The following is a 16978-nucleotide window of genomic DNA, read 5'->3' as shown; positions in this document are numbered from 1 at the left end:
AGAAACTCAGATTCATGACCTTCAATTTGGCACCCTCAAAACTACCCATCCCATGCAGGCACCCGAAGACGACACTTGGATATCAAGGCAAGAAAATGAAGATGCTGAGGAAGAAACGAAGCCCGCCCAGCTTGCTTCGGTGTCGGAGAAGCAGTTAACCGCAAAGTGCAAGCCAGATATCTTGACGTACTGCCCTACTATGGACTTGGTCGCGCTTGCGACGGAAGATGAGCAGGTTCATGTTTTCCGGCTGAATGGGCAGAAGGTGTTTGGCGGGTTTGCGCGTGGCGGAGGGGAGGGACTGAAAGTGAAGGCGCTGAAGTGGAAAGCCAATGGTGAGGGCTCTTTCGAAGTTCAATTTGTTTGATTGTGTGGATTTTGGTTTCATATTCAAACACGCAAAGTTTCTTTTGGGTTTCTCGCTTCTGACTCGTGTTGTACAGGTCATCTTCTCGCTGTGGGCACTTCGGATAATAATGTCCGTATTTTAAGTGCGTACAGCGGAAAGACCGTGCATGTTCTGGCGTGCAAGCCGGCCCCGGCATATGGTCCGGGAGTTTCCCCGCGGGACCCGGGCTCCAAGTTGTCGGCCTCGATTTGCTGCTTGGGTTGGGGGGTAAACCTGACGGATAGCAAAACGGCTGCAAGGACTGTGGAAGACTCCCAGGGGCGGGTTACAGTTGAAGATATGCTTGCCCCTGAGACACCGTTATCGAAGATTCCATACATCAAGGCTGATCTACCGCGTGAGTTGGCTTTGTTGGATATAGATCGCTCTCTACCGAAATTGAGCACGTTACCCTCCACGGGGGATGAGTAAGTATATAGTTTAGTTTACTTTGCCCTTATCCAAGCGTAGAATTGATAGGTATTGATATAGAATTAACGATTTGCTAGTGATGATATATTCAGCTCTCGGGCGTCGATTGATTCGGTATTTCATTCGGGCAATAAGAACTCCGACTCTGTTGATGTCTTACTTGTAGGATTCAACGATGGCACTATTCATATACGGATATTCGATTCATTTGAAATAGGCTCTATAAATGTTCGAAAGTCATTTGATAACTCTGCGGATGCACGCGCCCTCGTTCATGCATCCCACCCAATGAGCTCGACACATGCTTTTCTGTTTGCCACCAATCCCCGAGAAAGCGAGCGCCTATGGATCTTTTCCTTGGATCTTCTATTTATCACTAAGTCCGGAAGATATCTCTCTGTGCTGGCCTCTAAAGTGACACAGTTACAGAACCTTCTACGGTATATTAAGCAAGTGCAGACACAAATTCATTTAGAGTGGAAGAATGCCCAAGATTTACCGGGGCGATATCTCAGGAACATAAATGAAGACTTGCAGGAAAAGCTAATGTGCGATTTTGTCACTGCTGCTTACCATTTGGCTGTCACTGGCGACTGCTTCGAGCCTCTTAAGGAATTTCTGGTGGATCAAGTAGGCGAAAGGGTATGGGGACTTGAATGCTTTTTGTATTGATATAGTTATTTCCTGAGCTGACAAATTATTATCAGGGTCATAAACGATGGGAAAAGGCAGTTCTTGGTGGGTACGAAACGACCAGACGCTTGATTCATGAGTGCCTTCTACCAGCGCTAGAGAGGTGCAGTGTTCTCCTTAGCCGCTTGATAGGGCTGTCGAAGTTCCACAAGCTGAGCCCAGTACTGGGCCTGGATACGACAGATCTCAAAGAATGTCTCGCCACAATTGATTGCCTCACGCTCCTAGGACATAAGGTCATGGTAAACAGCGGACACGAACTTGTTCAATTCTTCGCGTTTTCTCGGTGGTTGCGATATGAGATCGACCTTCAGGGCGCGGATCCTCTATCTTCCACTGCGGAAGAACTAATGGAAAAAGCGGATGCAATTGACCATGCGCAAACCTTGAGTTATATCCAAGGGGCTTTGACGCGAAGTGCTTTACTCGATTTTATTCAACCAAGGACACTAGAACCGGGCAATAATCGATGGAGAAGTGTTGATGAAGGTGGTGTGTTCTATGAGATTTACAAGAAGATATTACAGAAGCTGGACAAGCGGAAGGCCGGAGAGGTCGTGGAGGCCCCGATGCTGAGTGACCTTACCGACCGGCTAAGCGTCCAGTTCGAAAGGGTATTCAGGCGCATCGCCGAAACACAACGAAGGAGCATTTTAGAAAGAAGTATCCTGAGTTTGGGCAAAGACTTCGGCCAAGAAACTGTCGACATGACGATGAATTATTGGGTACGTGTGAAGACCGCTCGAACACTCGTTTGGCAAGTGGTTAGGATTCTAACAAGGTTACAAGAATGACGAAGGCACACCCGCGGTTTCAGTTTTCGCAGCAGCGAGATCTAAAACATGCCCTTTCATACGTGAGTACTCCCACAGGCTCTATCCTTATTCCCAGGCCGCTGACGGTATCTTTTAGTCTACCTCGAGCGTGCTGTTCTCACCACTATCAATGGGGTGAGCTCGACAGAGACTCTTCTTACGGCGACGATCAGTCTCCGACAAGGCACTATCATGGATGTTAAGTTTGTTGAAGACGGAACGATCATGCTCCTCTGGTCCGATGGAAGTAAGTCCGACCCATGTCTTTGACCGGTTTCGTTTACTAACCCAGTCACCAGATATACCAGGGGCAAAGTACCTCATTCATTTTCCATACCAACCTGATAAGGATCCTTTATTCTCACCCAAATATGTAAAGGATGGCAACTCTGATCAACCGCCGCCATCGGATCAAATCACTCACCTCGACATATTTGATCCTCGATCGCACCACGTGACCTTTGTGCGGCATACATTTCCACAAGATAAAAATAGGGACCCGCTGCGCATAGAAGTAAACGGCCGCCCGGGCAGGAGAGTTGTTTGCGCTCTGTACTCGGACAGACAGTGGTATTCTGTCTTTGACATCGACAGCATGGACGATAGAGATGATGAAGAAAAAGACGCCAGTGGAGAAGAAGAAATGGGAGAGAACTTCGATGAGCAGGCGGATGAACAGAGAGATGATATTATGTCCGGATGATCACTTCCACATAGCTACGATAGAAAAAGGCCCCTCTATGACACATCCAAGCTGTCGCGAGTGTTTCAGCATTTTCTAACGGCCATGAGAATCAGAATACGCTTGTCCTTACGCTGGCCAAGCTCCCATGTAATCCAAACTCTGGCGATACGTTTAGATCATTGGCCTGATCTTCATATCGTACGCCAGTAAGGTGACCAAACTGCTCCTAGATCCGAAAGCTTCAAGGTTGATACTCCTTTGTCTGGTGTAGTCTTTGGCAACCCTACGTATCGAAATCTTTTCTTTTTTTTTTGAACGGAGAGATCTGGAGAAGGAGATGAAGATGATTGAGTAACTAAATGACGGTCGTGGGAGGACTGGCAACTTGCCCCTGGAGGGAGAGTGATGATTAGATGGGAGACGGGGAGCTCCGTCAGACTCGCGGGGGAGGGCTGCAAGACTTGGCAGGCAACTGCTGTGACACAAAGCCGTGGGCACAGTCCTTTTGCTAGGGACACCCCCATGCAACTGTTGCCTGCACTCGCGCCCTGGTCAAAGGGATATTTCCACTAGAGCTTAGGTCTTAGGTGCAGGGTTTCTAAGGATGTAATCTACTGCTCGTCGCGGCCCCCCAAACGCTCGTATGATGCAGATTCTAGAAGAGGCCTTCAGCCATCTGGTTCTTTTCCCAGCCCTTTGATAGGTTCGCCTGCGTGGAGTTAAGCACCGCGGGGGAGCAAGTTTTGCATGCGCCAGGCCGGATCGAGTCTAGGTGCCGTGTGCACAGGAAGCGGTGCGTGGGCATAGGCGCTCCTGGTGACTGACGGCGCTGAAGGGCGAAAGGGCGGTTGATCTGGCCCACTTTTTCGCTATCTGCTTGTTTACTCTTTTCCAACAACCACCTCTTGAGGCTGCTCTCCCAGACAGATCACCTCAAAAAGCCACTAGAACTTCACTGTTTTATCATTTTATCTTCGACCCTTTCTTTTTTCCCACTTCCTTCTTCTCTCTTAGTTTGACTTCTGGTATGTTGTGGAATCCTTAATCGTGCGGAACACGGCCGTATAAAAAACAGGGTTTCTGAGTCTCTTCCTCGCCTTTTATTGCAGGTTGAAAAAAAAAAAAAAAAAAGGCACATCTAAGTTCTGAGGACCAGCCATGGATGTCAATCAGGTGCTGGCTGGCACCCTTTCACCAGGTATGCTATGTCCTCCCCTCCGATTGAGTCTTTCAAGAAATTATGCCGATCGACTAACCCGGCGCTTCGCCCTTCAGATGCCGCAACTCGTCAAAACGCTGAACAACAGTTGCTACATGCTGCTGAAGTCGACTTCGTACGTCTCTCTCTCCATGTCTCCCCAATCGTGGTCGGATACAGTTGTATTTTGGGCCTCCCGCGCCTATATCTGGTGTCTGTCGCCTACTTGGCTAACTTAAATCCACTTTTTTGCTTTTTTTGATCGATAGGCTGGATACCTCACTACCCTAGCAGGTGAACTTGCAAATGAATCTGCGGCTCCCGCTATCAGAACAGCGGCTGGTATAGCGCTGAAAAACTCCTTTTCATATCGCGATCTCGCCAGATTGAGAGAAGTTCAAGGGAGATGGGTTCACCAGGTTAATCCACAGGTTAAAAGCGGGGTGAAGGACCTAGCTTTGAAGACTTTGGCCTCCCCTGATTCACGAGCCGGACAGTCCGCTGGTCAATTTATTGCTTCTATTGCGGCGATCGAACTTCCCCGAAATGAATGGCCTGAGCTAATGAATAATCTGGTTCAAAATGTTAGCGGTGGATCGGATCGCTTGAAACAATCCTCCCTCGTTACTATTGGATTTATTTGCGAATCTGAAGATCCAGATCTCAGAGAGAGTCTGAATTCCCATTCAAACGCCATCCTAACTGCGGTTGTGCAAGGAGCAAGAAAAGAAGAGCCGAATAACGATGTTCGGAATGCGGCCATCACAGCATTGAGCGACGCCATAGAGTTTGTGAGATCCAATTTTGAAAATGAAGGAGAACGCAACTACATAATGCAGGTTATTTGCGAGGCCACACAGTCAAACGATGTTAGAATACAGAGCGGCGCGTTTGGTTGTTTGAACCGTATTATGAGTAGCTATTACGACAAGATGCGATTTTATATGGAAAAGGCTCTTTTCGGACTCACGGTCTTGGGAATGAAGAGTGAAGAAGAGGATGTTGCCAAGCTCGCCATCGAGTTCTGGTGTACCGTCTGCGAAGAAGAGGCTGCTATCGAAGATGATAATAGACTGGTGAGTACAAGATCATGTTCTTCACCATCAACATTCATATGACTGATTCACTGCCCCTAGGCGAAAACCGAAGGATCGTCGATTATTCGCCCATTCTTCAACTTCGCTCGCATTGCTTGCCGGGAGGTCGTCCCAGTGCTGTTGGAATTGATGACCAAACAAGACGAAGACGCTTCTGATGACGATTATAATATCTCGCGGGCCGCTTACCAAGCGCTTGAATTATATGCCAGCTGTGTCCATGCTGATGTGATACCTCCTGTTCTAGCATTTGTGGAAGCCAACCTTAGAAATGACGACTGGCACCGTCGTGATGCGGCCGTATCATCGTTTGGTGCCATCATGGAGGGACCAGAATTTGAAACTCTCGATCCGCTTGTTAAGCAGGCCCTCCCTGTCCTAATTCAGATGATGGATGATAAGGTCATTCATGTAAAAGATTCAGCTGCATACGCCCTTGGTCGAATCACCGAATTCTGCCCGGAGTCAATTGATGTCAGCATGCACCTGCACCCTCTTATTTCATGTCTGTTCAGCGGTTTGGCAAGTAGCCCCAAGATTGCTGGATCTTGCTGCTGGGCGTTGCAGAATATCTCAGACCGCTTTGCTGGTGAACCCGGCGCTGAGACCAGTGAATTCTCTAAGCATTTTAAGGATAGCGTCAGCTCATTGCTTGCCGCCACTGAGAGGTGTGTGAACCCAAGACTATTCTTGACGCGATCACTAACTTTTCTGTATCTAGACCCGACGCGGACAACCTTCTCCGAACGGCCGCATATGAGGTTCTCTCGACATTTGTTACAAACGCTGCCACTGATTGTCTGCCTGTGATTGTCAGCCTGGTCGACGTCATCATGGAAAGACTGGAGCGCACTGTTCCTATGCAACAACAGGTAGTCAGTGTTGAAGACCGGATCACACTAGAAGAACTCCAGACGAGCCTTACCAGTGTCCTTCTCGTAAGTTGTCCTCAACCCCCGAGAACTCACAATCTTTTGTCGCTTACTTTTTGTCAAGGCTATTGTGCAACGGTTAGAAACCGAAATAAAACCACAGGCAGACCGGATCATGCACCTTATGCTTAAGGTCTTGTCCACACTGCCTGCGAAATCCAGCGTGCCTGACGTCGTGTTTGCCACTGTCGGTGCAATTGCCAGCCCCGTAGAAGAAGACTTCTTGAAGTACATGGAGGCCTTCACACCATTCCTGTACAGTGCTCTGGGTAACCAGGAAGAACCTGGTCTATGCTCTATGGCTATCGGCCTAGTAAGCGATATCACTCGAGCATTAAACGAAAAGGCCCAGCCCTTCTGCGATACATTCATGAATTACCTCCTCAATCTACTGAGAGTAAGTGCCTTCCGCTTCTCCGTTATGAAATGCGCTAATAACCGAATCTCAAGAGCACGACGATTACCAATCAGCTGAAACCTGCTATTCTTTTGACATTTGGCGACATCGCACAAGCTATTGGAACTAATTTCGAGACATACTTACCAGTCGTGGGTCAGGTTCTTCAACAGGCGTCAGGCGTTACTGTCGGCAACGATTTATCTCAGGACACCCTTGACTACGTCACTTCTCTTCGTGAAGGCATCATGGATGCTTGGGGTGGCATACTTCTTGCCTACAAGGGTACGCCCAATGGTGAGTAAACCCTTAACTTATTTTACCAAACATGAGAACTCACGTTTACTAGCTAATAACTTAACACCTTTTGTTGAGTCGATATTCCAGCTCATTAGCCATATCGCTCACGAGGGCACCAGAAGTGAGGGTTTGATGAGGTCCACCATGGGTGTAATTGGGTACGTTTCTCACTTCTCACATATCGGTCTTTTTCTAGGCTAATGGGAGCAAGTGACTTGGCCGATGTGTTCCCCAACGGTGAATTTGCATCCCTATTCCGCAACGAGTTTGTCTCCGGCCTTGTAAGAGAAACCCGATCCAATCGGGACTACGGTGGTCGCACAATTGAGACTGCACGATGGGCCCGTGAACAGGTTAAACGACAAGTCGGCCTCGCTACTGCGGCTGCCATGTCATAGATATCATTTGCGATAACAGTGTTTCCCAGTATCTCGGGTCTATTGTGCCTAACTTACAGGAAAACTGTCACTTAAATCCCCCTGTAATGGTCTATACCACTAGTGGAAAGTGACAGCCGAGTTCGTCCAACTCTTGAGGGTGACAGAAGAGCCGCCCAGAACTGCTATAAAGGGGTTTCCTGAGCGGCATGCAGATTGGAAGATCCAATATCTTTTACAGCACAGGAGTTTTGTACATGGACTCATAATAATAACCCCACCCACCAAGCAGATCGACCCCCTGTCTCGCCGTCACCCTGAACACCCACAAGCCCGCCCCCACGCCAGCAAGCATTCAAGCATTGCAGCCTTTCCACCTCGCAATGACCCTAATTCCTTTGTCGCACGACCCCCCTAGTATGATATGTTGATGCTTGTTTCCAGAAAGGGTTCCGCCCCCCAACCTTACGTTTAAATCATGTATGCCCCTAAGTCATGTATCTTCCTTACGGCCTAGTATTTATTCACTTGGACTGGGTTGTTTGGAAACTAAAATATTGATTTTTGTTATTCCGGCGAGTGTGGAGAAGCGAAAGGACGACGGATGGATGGCCATTTGAGAGGATGGAGGAGATTTTACATTGCTTTCTCAGCCTCTTCTTTTCTCCCTTTCCCCAGTCTTTTCCCCTTCGCCTAATTCCCCCCCTTCGATTTCGCTTACCCTATTTTAGACATTGGCACAGCACTTGATTGCCCCTTCGAGCTTGAATTTTAGAGCAAATTGTAATATCATCCAGACCATGTACTTGCCCTCGCCTGTGCCCTTACTTTTTGCTCCACTTAGACGAAGAATATTCTATGGCCCTGATATATGACAATGTGCAGTTTACCAACACTGACAGGGACGTGTATGATATCGTTCAACCCTCATGATTCCTCGTCCCGCCTGGCGCCAACTTCTATATCACGTGATAAGTACTGTATAAGGTTAGAGCTAGGGCACGAGGGGATAAGCCCTAAGCCGTGCGCGCTAAGCCGGTTAGCGCACCCGACCTCCACTCGACATCGAGCTGGTATCGGAATTTTCGACAATCTCCAGTCCCAACGCAAGACCACCGCCGTCCACGTCAATCGAGGTATGTAACTATGACCCTTCATGTCGCAATCTGCAATCCAATACTCTTCAGCTAGCTTGGGAAGAAGCAATCATCATGCCGTGGGACTGATGGGCAGGACATGATGATACGCTTCTTCCCTGTGCTCCATGAGCACGGGCTGAAGAACCCTCTTCTCTTCCCGTCTAGCGAAGGGGGCACTCTTTGCGCTCGATAAATAAAGCTGGCTGGAGGCTAACATATATGCGCTTTCTTTCCCCTTTGAAATCCCTTTTCCTATCTTTTGCCTGAGATATGGGGAAGATAGGAACGGGATTTCAAACAAAGGGGGAGAGTCTCGCCCCTTTATATAAATTTAGATACCTCATCTCCCAACGAGGAAAATTTCTTCGACCCGTTCGATTTGAGAATCTCCACCGGCGAAAGCTACCCTTTTCTTTAAACCGCCAAAATGGTCAAGACTAGCGTCCTCAATGATGCGCTCAATGCCATCAACAACGCCGAGAAGGCTGGAAAGCGTCAGGTTATGATCAGACCTAGCTCCAAGGTCATTGTCAAGTTCTTGTCTGTGATGCAGAAGCATGGTATGTGAGATTTTTTTTTCCCCGGGGATTTGCGATTTTTCCTTCAGAGGACACAGCTGCGGGTCACTGTTTGACATTTTCCCTTTTCTTTTCGGGTTGATAACTAGGCGGATGTCTCGACTTTTAAACCACACCACGATTTCTGCCCTTTAAGTGCCCGATATATTAATTTTGCGATGATCTTACATGTTCCAGTCGCATTGTCGTTTGCGATTTTGCTCTATTTTTCTCTCTGTGATTGGTAACTTTTAATTCGTCGCTACATTTCACTGACAAGTTCTCTTTGCAATTTCAGGTTACATTGGCGAGTTCGAGGAAGTCGATGACCACCGCTCTGGCAAGATCGTCATCCAGCTCAATGGCCGGTACGTTTCTTGACATATAAGCATTATAATTAGGTCACGTAATACTGATATTTAATGATGTTATAGTCTGAATAAGACTGGTGTCATCAGTCCCCGCTACAACATCCAGCTCCGCGAGCTCGAGAAGTGGGTCGTCAAGCTTCTTCCTTCCCGTCAGTTCGGTTACATCGTCTTGACCACCTCCGCTGGTATCATGGACCACGAGGAGGCCAGACGTAAGCACGTTGCGGGCAAGATCATTGGTTTCTTCTACTAGAACGACCATTTAAAAAATTTTCCGAAATAATTTTTTTCCGGGATTCATGGCGTTGTACTTCTCGCTTCATGACGGAGTCCAAACGGGCTACTCTGTATGGATAGCAGATTTCCTTTTGGTCATGTGTAGACGGGGCATATAGCAGTATATAAGTACATTGTATCCCGTAAATCTTTTTCGCGTGACAACGTCCTTGTGATACTTCGTACTCCGTGCTCTTGCGCAGACAATGTAATTATCAGATCTTGGTGAAACCGAGCCGAGGTGATTTTCTTCACCGCCAAGTTTTATTGATTCTGCCACATCCGATAAGTAGCAGCCAGGAGCACCTAACGCGACGGCAAGCACATGAACTTCTCGCTGCTGGTGAATCACTTTGCGGAACAGGAATAGTCACGGCTCAGGCAATAACTTACATCTTTATAAATGCCACTCGACACGATCTACATCACCCGGCATGGGGTAAGCCAATTCCGCGCTTGTCGCTTCCCCCGCTCCACTCCGTTCCATTCTACAATCGTCACTGACCCGGAACCTGTCGTTCTTTGCCCTGCAGCACCGTCTAAACTGGACAATAGACTTATCTACGGGTACCTACCATGCGACCTACCCAACGCCGACCGGCATTCCTGTCGACCCGACACTCACGCAGCCAGGTGTTCGGCAATCGCAAGAGTTAGCAGCGCACTTTTGCCATGAAACATTCACGACAAAACCATGCAGGGTGTATTGCAGTCCGTTTTATAGATGTCTGCAGACCATCCAGCCGACAGTGGAAGGGCTGAAAAAAATCCAAGAGGCAGAGAAGAGGCCAGATATCAACTTGACGGTTAGAATCGAAAACGGCCTTGGGTAAGACCACGACGCCGTGCCGACTCTTAAGGTTGATTTTGCCATATTCAGGTCGCTAGTTAACAGTATTCTGATTCAGAGAATGGTTCGGCTCCTCATCCTTTTTCACTCACCCATCCCCTTCAACTCCTGAGGTCCTCGCAACCCACTTCCCAACCATCCTCTCTCCCTCTCCGTCCGAAACCCAATACAAAGCAAGGATAATCCCTTCTCCCAGTGGTGAAACTATCGCCCAACTACACGACCGTGTAGCCACAACGCTCTCGCACATCATCGCCACTGTCGATGAAGAACTCGCGGCCTTCGCTGAATCTCATCCGGACGATCCCCGCAACCATCAAAGTCACTCCATATTGATATGTACGCATGCTGCGCCATTGATTGCAATGGGCAGGGCTTTGACAGGGAATATGCCCGACGATTCTTCAGAGGAGGACTTTAAGCCGTTTACAGCGAGTGTAAGCACGTTTGCAAGACGGAAGTCTGGGAGTCGGACGGGCATCGAGCAGGACGTTGTAAATGGAAAGACCGAAGAAATTTGTGGAAAGAAGATTCCCCACTGGAGAGGTGGACGAGGAGTTGGTGGAGGCTGGGACTGCGTACAGAATGGTGATTGCTCGTTTTTGAGCGGGGGAGAAGAGAGGGGCTGGTATGTGTCGATAAAAGATCTGGGCAAGATATCCTTTCGATGGCTAACTTCTACTTTTTCTGTGTGCGTAGGCATTTTAATGGCGAGGAAGACTTCCTTTCGATGCCTACTCCGCTTGTTGCTAGCGCACCCAGTGGTGCGGCAAGCGATGCCGGCTCTGCGGGTTCTTCCTCTGCAAAGCTTTAGTTATACATCTCCTATGGATGTTTTGCACGTTAAGTCAATCGGTTGCTTGTTTGGCTTGTTAATAGATGTGCCACGGTTTCATCTGCTGTTCGAATATACCCCGGACAGGTGCATAGAATTTCGATTCCCAACGTCCAAAGTCGGCGCAATTTATATATATTAATATATGGCTGATAAAGGCGAGAGAAGTAGATAAATCAAAGCAACCTCTATAATTAGCTATCTCTCGTGGATATTCAACATGGATTAAAAAGTAAATTGAACGACAAAAATAGCCAAATATTGGCGCTTACCTTCTGCGTCAAATACACGCTTTTGCGACATGGCTAGTTCTCTGGGGCATGTAAAAATGCGCCACTTGAGTGAAACAAGCTAGACCCAAGAGAAAACAACATGAAGAAAAATAAGTTCAGAAACCCAGAGAGGGTTAATTCGAGCTGAATGTCGATCATGGACTTCATTTTAAAACAAGAATACAATGATGGTAGAACGCAATGCATGAAGATCCAATAAATCACTCATTAACCCCGCAGCTCTTGATCTGGCTGCTGGTGTTGTGGAGTTTCGCTCATGTTGGCCTCATTAGATGATCTGACATCCGATATGTCAGTGTTGTTCTCAATGTTAACACCATCAGTCCCATCAGGGGTTTCCTCAGGGCGTTGATTGTCTGCCTGCTGTCGCTGTTCTTCTTCATTCCGCCGTGCAGCTTCTGCTGCATTTCTAGCCGCGATGTGACGCTCACTTAAACCTGGAACGAAACTCGCAATGAATATTGCAATGGATCGCTCCAAACTGCGTAGCCCTTCCCACACTCCGCCTTGCTCACCTTGTGCAGCGACAGTTTGGCCTTGGCCAACGTTGGCAGACTCATTGCGCAAATTAAAGTTGGCATCCACTCCTTCAGGTCGCTGGGTGCCATTGACTTCTCGGGCCTGCTGACCATCGACAGGCAGAAGATTCTCCAGATGTCGCTGGACTGGGCCGAGCACAACCCGCTGAATCCTTTGAGGAAGGCTGGTTTCTGAAAATATCGCAATAATAGCGGATCCCATTACAAGAAATGTACGAAGCCACGATCCACGAGCACTGATAAGATAGCTGAAGAAGTATAACCGTATAAACAACCAAAGGCTTCGAACGATAGCGACAAGGTTTATTGGTCTAACGTATTGCCTGTACCGACGCCGGACCAATGGTGGCCTAAAAACACGATTCGCAGGAAACCGGCCTGTGGGACCAGGCGCCCCTAGCTGGGCCATATTACCACCAACAACGAGACCGGGAATATTAGGCGCTAGCCTTGATGTGCGGTATCGAAGAGTTGACGCTGTAGGTTGATTATTGGGGCGCATCACCACGTACTGGTCGCCGTTTGGAGCCTTAAGGAGGTACGCCGCCGTGGGAGTAGGGCCGGCCGTGGCAGACTCTAAGCCGGTGTGATAATTGCTGGGTTGCCAATCTCTAGCTTTCATGATTCGAAGCTGGTCTGCTCTAGTAGCAACACTTATAATTCGACCTAGCCAGCCTTCCAAGGAGGCATCTCGGGGTTTTAAAGGGTTTCGATATTCCTCGTCCTGTATTTGATACAGTTGAAACCGAATTCTCGAAATTTCATCCACGGAAGGACTTATACCATGATCAATTTGATCCTCCATTGCAAGGATGCGTTGCGAGAGAAGTGGCAGTCTGCTTGTCCCCGCTTGATATTCTCCGCTAGTAGGCGCACTAGAAATGAACCGTGGAACCGGATTACTCGTAGTTCTGAGTTCCGGGCCACGATGCGTACGATGCCGTCCCAAATTTATCGAGGACGCGGTGGAGTTCCCCATCCCGGAATTTTCGTGCAATCCTTGTAAGCCTGTGTGCGAAGGCCCCGGCTCTATCACGTCAGAATCGCTCGAAGCCTCCCGCTTAAGTCTCTGTATTGGTGAAATATTTGGTCCAACTCGAGGTAGATCGACGGCATTCGTAGTACTAAACGTAGCATTTCCACGATCATCCGACTCCTGACCAGTCCCACTGCTCTGTGTCTGGGAATCATTGAGCTTCGAACTGGATGATGCGCGAAAAGACGCGTTGCAACCAAAGATCCCTTGGCTTGTGGCCTCCCGGTTGGATTCGGGATCTAGCTCTGGAGGAGTCAGGGCCGGGTTCAAAAGATCTTCGATTCTCTGAGATCGGAAGGTTCTCGATTGAGGGAGTGAGGCTTGTACGCTCCTGCTCTGCGCCTCGTCTGATTTGAAGGATGGCTTAGTATCGGAAGTTTCTAACAGCGGGGTTCCTGGTGGGAGAACGAGATGAATCGAGTGGGTTTCGCCCTATTCACAGTGAGCTGCGCCAACAACTAAGCACGCCACCCATATTGTTATACGACTTACATTTCCCAGCTCAAGAATTTTTGTGAGCGTTTCCTGGGTATTTGACAGCTCTCTGCCTCTATAAATCAATCTCTGCGACTCCGGAGGTGGTCGCGTCGCTAACGCGGTCGTTATCATCGTCTTCAGCTCCGAGACTGTTGTTGTAGGGCGGACATGATTGAAAGATATTCGAGCAGATGTTCTAAATGATGGTGAGAGTATCTGTAAGCTAAGCCCATTGACATCCGGTGTGCTCGAGTGGGCATTGATGTCTGCATCCGCTTGGCCTGGGTTAAGAGCCATTGCTTCTTCAACAGCCAATGTTCGGGCGCGTGGAAAACAACACCAGAACGCGATTAGCTACCCAAAGCAGTGGCTCTAGAGAGAAATATGCTGGCTTCTTCAGGGGCCTCTTCAGAAGGGTCAATAAGCGAACAGGCAGCGCCGAGAGTGTTTGTCTGAGATAGTCTGGAAGCTCTCAGACCATACGGCGGAAGGGAGGTGGTGTGCTCCGTTTCCGGGTGTCAAACAAAAGTGATCCGGAAAACCCTAGCCCCTCGTCAACTTGCAAAAGTATACAGACAACAGTTCCATCAACGGCACGCACAGACTCATGATGACAACCCCAGTGTCCAGACTGAGACTCATCGTTGTCCGCGGGTGCTTGTCCGGCCGCCGGAAAATCTCTCGGCCCGCGACGATCCGCTCCGGAGGTCCATTGCACCAAGCTTGGTTCTCGGGCATTTTCTCCCCTTTCATCACCACGGCACTGCAGCCATGTCCTCGCTCTTTTGACCCTGCTCGATCCGGCCCAGCCGATGTAAAGCTCTACTGAATCATGTCGCTCCTTTTTGTTACGCGGAGAACGGTCTTGAGCAGACCGATACGCTTTTACCACACATTAGAGAAGAGCTCTGTTGACCCCTTAATCTACAGCCATATGGGGAGATATCCCCGTCTGCGCCGTCAGTTTTCCTCATCGAGGTATTGGCAGCGTGGATCACAGAACCAGAATGAACGTCCTAATGGAAACCAGTCATTCTGGGCCAAGCTGAGCTTTGCTCTGAGCAAGACTAAGGTTGAGTGGTACTCCATTCCGGTTGGACTGGGAATCGCATATCTTGGCTTTGTTCAAATCTACAAAATCCAAAAAGCTGAGAAAGAGAAACAACTACAAGAATCAGGAGAAGGATATGAGGAGGTTCCACGGAGGAAAAGAGTACGACTTTCCGGGCCATGGCAAGTGCAAATGATGTCGACTTTGCCCCTAAAGGCAATGTCTCGTTTATGGGGACGTTTCAACGAACTTGAGCTGCCTTACTGGCTTCGTGTTCCGGGATTCAAACTGTACTCCTGGATTTTCGGGGTTAATTTGAGCGAAGTGGCCGAACAAGACCTTCACGTCTATCCCAATCTCGCGGCGTTTTTCTATCGAGAATTAAAGCCTGGTGTACGACCTCTAGACCCTAACCCAAATGCTATTCTATCTCCGTCCGATGGTCGTATTCTGCAGTTTGGTATGATCGAAAAGGGGGAAGTCGAGCAGGTAAAAGGCGTGACTTACAGTCTCGATGCTCTCCTCGGACGAGACGCGGGGACTCCAAGGTCAGAGCTCGCGCAGCCCGCCCTCAGATCATCTGGGAATAGCAACACGACGGATGCCAAAACCGACAGCGATAACATGGAAGCAGACGAGGAATTTGCTAAAATGAACGGCATAAGCTACACTCTACCCTCACTTCTCTCCGGAGGGAAAGACGGACACACGGACAAGAGAGCCAGCTCAATGGATGCATCAGTCGAGTCGAGCTACAAATCCGAGGTGAACGTGCAGGCCGATCTCGCAAAAAGTGAAACTCCATGGTATATGCCCAAGCCAGCTTCGAATCGCGCTCTATACTATGTTGTCGTCTACCTCGCACCGGGAGACTACCATCGGTTCCACTCGCCAGTTCCATGGGTCGTCGAGAGCCGACGCCATTTCGCTGGCGAGCTCTTTTCCGTCTCACCATATCTTCAACGAACACTTCCAGGCCTCTTCACTCTCAACGAACGCGTCGTCCTCCTTGGCCGGTGGAGATGGGGCTTCTTCAGTTTCACGCCGGTGGGCGCAACGAACGTCGGCTCCATCAAGATCAACTTTGATCGTGAACTACGCACAAACAGTCTTACGACGGACACCGAAGCTGACCGCCAGGCAGCTCTTGCAGTCAAGCGCGGAGAAGTCTACCCCGGTTATGCGGAGGCCACGTACCACCTCGCTAGTAAGACTCTGGGCGGCCACGCATTGGAGCGGGGTGAGGAGATGGGTGGCTTCCAGCTGGGTAGCTCGATTGTCTTGGTCTTCGAGGCACCGATGGGCGAGCCAAAAAATCTAGAACTCGGTTCGGGCGGTGAGAGAGAAGGTGGCTGGGTGTGGAAGATCGAGAAGGGACAAAGAGTCAAATATGGTGAGGCATTGGGAGAAGTGAAAGCCTAAAACACGCATTGACGCAGAGGGACTCCCTTTTCCGCTTTTTTCTTTCTTTCTACGGAGTATGGTATGCGCGGCAAAGTGTCCCAGCCTTCGAAAAAAAAAAATGCTTTTTCTGCTTCAACATGTATCCGAAAGCTTTTATAGCTTCGCTGTTAATGACCCGTCTTGAGGCATTTTGTATAATACGTTGGTGTGCAGTGCGTGTCTCGGTTAGAGTGATACAGACTGGTGTTTCATGCCTGGATTCTGGCTTCTCATTAGGCAAAAGCTTCACTGATCCTTTGGGGGGCAATAAAAAGAAAATCAAGCCTCCGCCCCATTTGCTTAGCTTCGTCCGATAAAAAGCTTAAAAGGGCATTCCTAAATGCCCTGGAGGGAGAAGAGGTCTGATGAGGGGAGCGAACGTCGTATCGCAGAGTGTTCTTCGGCCCCTGGTGCACTTCTCCAAAGACCTTGGCTCACTCAAGAGGCAGTTAGGCTGCTAAGCCTGTTTGCTAAAGTGGCATCACAAGTACGGAGTAAAGAGGAGTTATCCAACTCGCAACCCGCCAGAATTTCTAGCAAACAACACCAAGTGCCGGGAGCCGGCTTGCATTGGTCTGTCTTCCAAGGGAGAAAGTGTTTCCTCATCAATGTTTTACTCTTGGAGGGTGCCGGCTGAATTTATCAGAGCCACAACCATCGGTTTACGGGCGTCCGCCATGTCGAACATGATGTCTCTGTTTGTTCCTTTTTATAACCTGCTTTTTTTATGGCCGTAGCCACAGCCACCGCCATAAATCTCGAATTTCTCGATCCTCCTTGCCACCACCACTACCACC

General features: G+C 49.0%; 6 protein-coding genes across 6 annotated transcripts; 5 read left to right on the top strand and 1 right to left on the bottom strand.

The window, feature by feature from the left end:
- Nucleotides 1–29: 29 nt before the first annotated feature.
- On the top strand, nucleotides 30–3115 carry D8B26_005595 (uncharacterized protein). Its single transcript, XM_003068955.2, has 7 exons — nucleotides 30–335; nucleotides 444–816; nucleotides 898–1462; nucleotides 1528–2238; nucleotides 2303–2369; nucleotides 2426–2575; nucleotides 2628–3115. Exons 1-7 carry the CDS (start codon nucleotides 53–55, stop codon nucleotides 3029–3031), a joined length of 2553 nt encoding a protein of 850 aa, XP_003069001.2. The 5' UTR covers nucleotides 30–52; the 3' UTR covers nucleotides 3032–3115.
- An 840-nt stretch (nucleotides 3116–3955) lies between these two features.
- KAP95 (karyopherin beta) lies at nucleotides 3956–8209 on the top strand. The gene is made up of 9 exons (XM_003068956.2): nucleotides 3956–4211; nucleotides 4289–4347; nucleotides 4481–5287; nucleotides 5348–5976; nucleotides 6030–6246; nucleotides 6305–6637; nucleotides 6691–6934; nucleotides 6987–7095; nucleotides 7149–8209. The coding sequence occupies exons 1-9, from the start codon at nucleotides 4172–4174 to the stop codon at nucleotides 7333–7335; spliced, it is 2625 nt and encodes an 874-aa protein (XP_003069002.1). The 5' UTR covers nucleotides 3956–4171; the 3' UTR covers nucleotides 7336–8209.
- A 169-nt stretch (nucleotides 8210–8378) lies between these two features.
- RPS22 (40S ribosomal protein S22) lies at nucleotides 8379–9821 on the top strand. The gene is made up of 4 exons (XM_066124930.1): nucleotides 8379–8450; nucleotides 8789–9013; nucleotides 9309–9378; nucleotides 9445–9821. Exons 2-4 carry the CDS (start codon nucleotides 8881–8883, stop codon nucleotides 9632–9634), a joined length of 393 nt encoding a protein of 130 aa, XP_065981011.1. The 5' UTR covers nucleotides 8379–8450; nucleotides 8789–8880; the 3' UTR covers nucleotides 9635–9821.
- A 239-nt stretch (nucleotides 9822–10060) lies between these two features.
- On the top strand, nucleotides 10061–11321 carry D8B26_005592 (uncharacterized protein; the record flags this gene model as incomplete). Its single annotated transcript, XM_003068958.2, has 4 exons — nucleotides 10061–10096; nucleotides 10191–10486; nucleotides 10566–11135; nucleotides 11207–11321. The coding sequence occupies 4 exons, from the start codon at nucleotides 10061–10063 to the stop codon at nucleotides 11319–11321; spliced, it is 1017 nt and encodes a 338-aa protein (XP_003069004.2).
- A 225-nt stretch (nucleotides 11322–11546) lies between these two features.
- D8B26_005591 (uncharacterized protein) lies at nucleotides 11547–16441 on the bottom strand. The gene is made up of 2 exons (XM_003068959.2): nucleotides 13703–16441; nucleotides 11547–13642 (listed from the first exon to the last, which is right to left on the bottom strand). The coding sequence occupies exons 1-2, from the start codon at nucleotides 13982–13984 to the stop codon at nucleotides 11843–11845; spliced, it is 2082 nt and encodes a 693-aa protein (XP_003069005.2). The 5' UTR covers nucleotides 13985–16441; the 3' UTR covers nucleotides 11547–11842.
- Nucleotides 14421–16494, top strand: PSD1 (phosphatidylserine decarboxylase 1). The gene has a single exon (XM_003068960.2). The coding sequence runs from the start codon at nucleotides 14520–14522 to the stop codon at nucleotides 16158–16160; it is 1641 nt and encodes a 546-aa protein (XP_003069006.2). The 5' UTR covers nucleotides 14421–14519; the 3' UTR covers nucleotides 16161–16494.
- The last annotated feature ends 484 nt before the right edge of the window (nucleotides 16495–16978 follow it).

This window comes from Coccidioides posadasii, chromosome 3, assembly GCF_018416015.2.
Source record: "Coccidioides posadasii str. Silveira chromosome 3, complete sequence".
In the NCBI taxonomy this organism is placed as follows: Eukaryota; Fungi; Ascomycota; class Eurotiomycetes; order Onygenales; family Onygenaceae; genus Coccidioides; species Coccidioides posadasii.
Note: the sequence above shows the minus strand (reverse complement) of the source record. Positions and strands in the feature narration are given on the sequence as shown.

Excerpts from the sequence above, each read along its gene's own strand:
- PSD1 (XM_003068960.2), top strand. The coding sequence starts at position 14,520 with ATGTCGCTCCTTTTTGTTACGCGGAGAACGGTCTTGAGCAGACCGATA.
- RPS22 (XM_066124930.1), top strand. The coding sequence starts at position 8,881 with ATGGTCAAGACTAGCGTCCTCAATGATGCGCTCAATGCCATCAACAAC. Across the intron at positions 9,014-9,308 it reads GTCTGTGATGCAGAAGCATG|GTTACATTGGCGAGTTCGAG; the intron begins GTATGTGAGATT and ends TTGCAATTTCAG. Across the intron at positions 9,379-9,444 it reads GTCATCCAGCTCAATGGCCG|TCTGAATAAGACTGGTGTCA; the intron begins GTACGTTTCTTG and ends ATGATGTTATAG.
- D8B26_005595 (XM_003068955.2), top strand. The coding sequence starts at position 53 with ATGCAGGCACCCGAAGACGACACTTGGATATCAAGGCAAGAAAATGAA. Across the intron at positions 336-443 it reads GCTGAAGTGGAAAGCCAATG|GTCATCTTCTCGCTGTGGGC; the intron begins GTGAGGGCTCTT and ends CGTGTTGTACAG. Across the intron at positions 2,576-2,627 it reads GCTCCTCTGGTCCGATGGAA|ATATACCAGGGGCAAAGTAC; the intron begins GTAAGTCCGACC and ends CCCAGTCACCAG.
- KAP95 (XM_003068956.2), top strand. The coding sequence starts at position 4,172 with ATGGATGTCAATCAGGTGCTGGCTGGCACCCTTTCACCAG. Across the intron at positions 4,212-4,288 it reads GGCTGGCACCCTTTCACCAG|ATGCCGCAACTCGTCAAAAC; the intron begins GTATGCTATGTC and ends TTCGCCCTTCAG. Across the intron at positions 5,288-5,347 it reads TCGAAGATGATAATAGACTG|GCGAAAACCGAAGGATCGTC; the intron begins GTGAGTACAAGA and ends CACTGCCCCTAG.
- D8B26_005591 (XM_003068959.2), bottom strand. The coding sequence starts at position 13,984 with ATGGCTCTTAACCCAGGCCAAGCGGATGCAGACATCAATGCCCACTCG. Across the intron at positions 13,643-13,702 it reads AAATTCTTGAGCTGGGAAAT|GGCGAAACCCACTCGATTCA; the intron begins GTAAGTCGTATA and ends CACTGTGAATAG.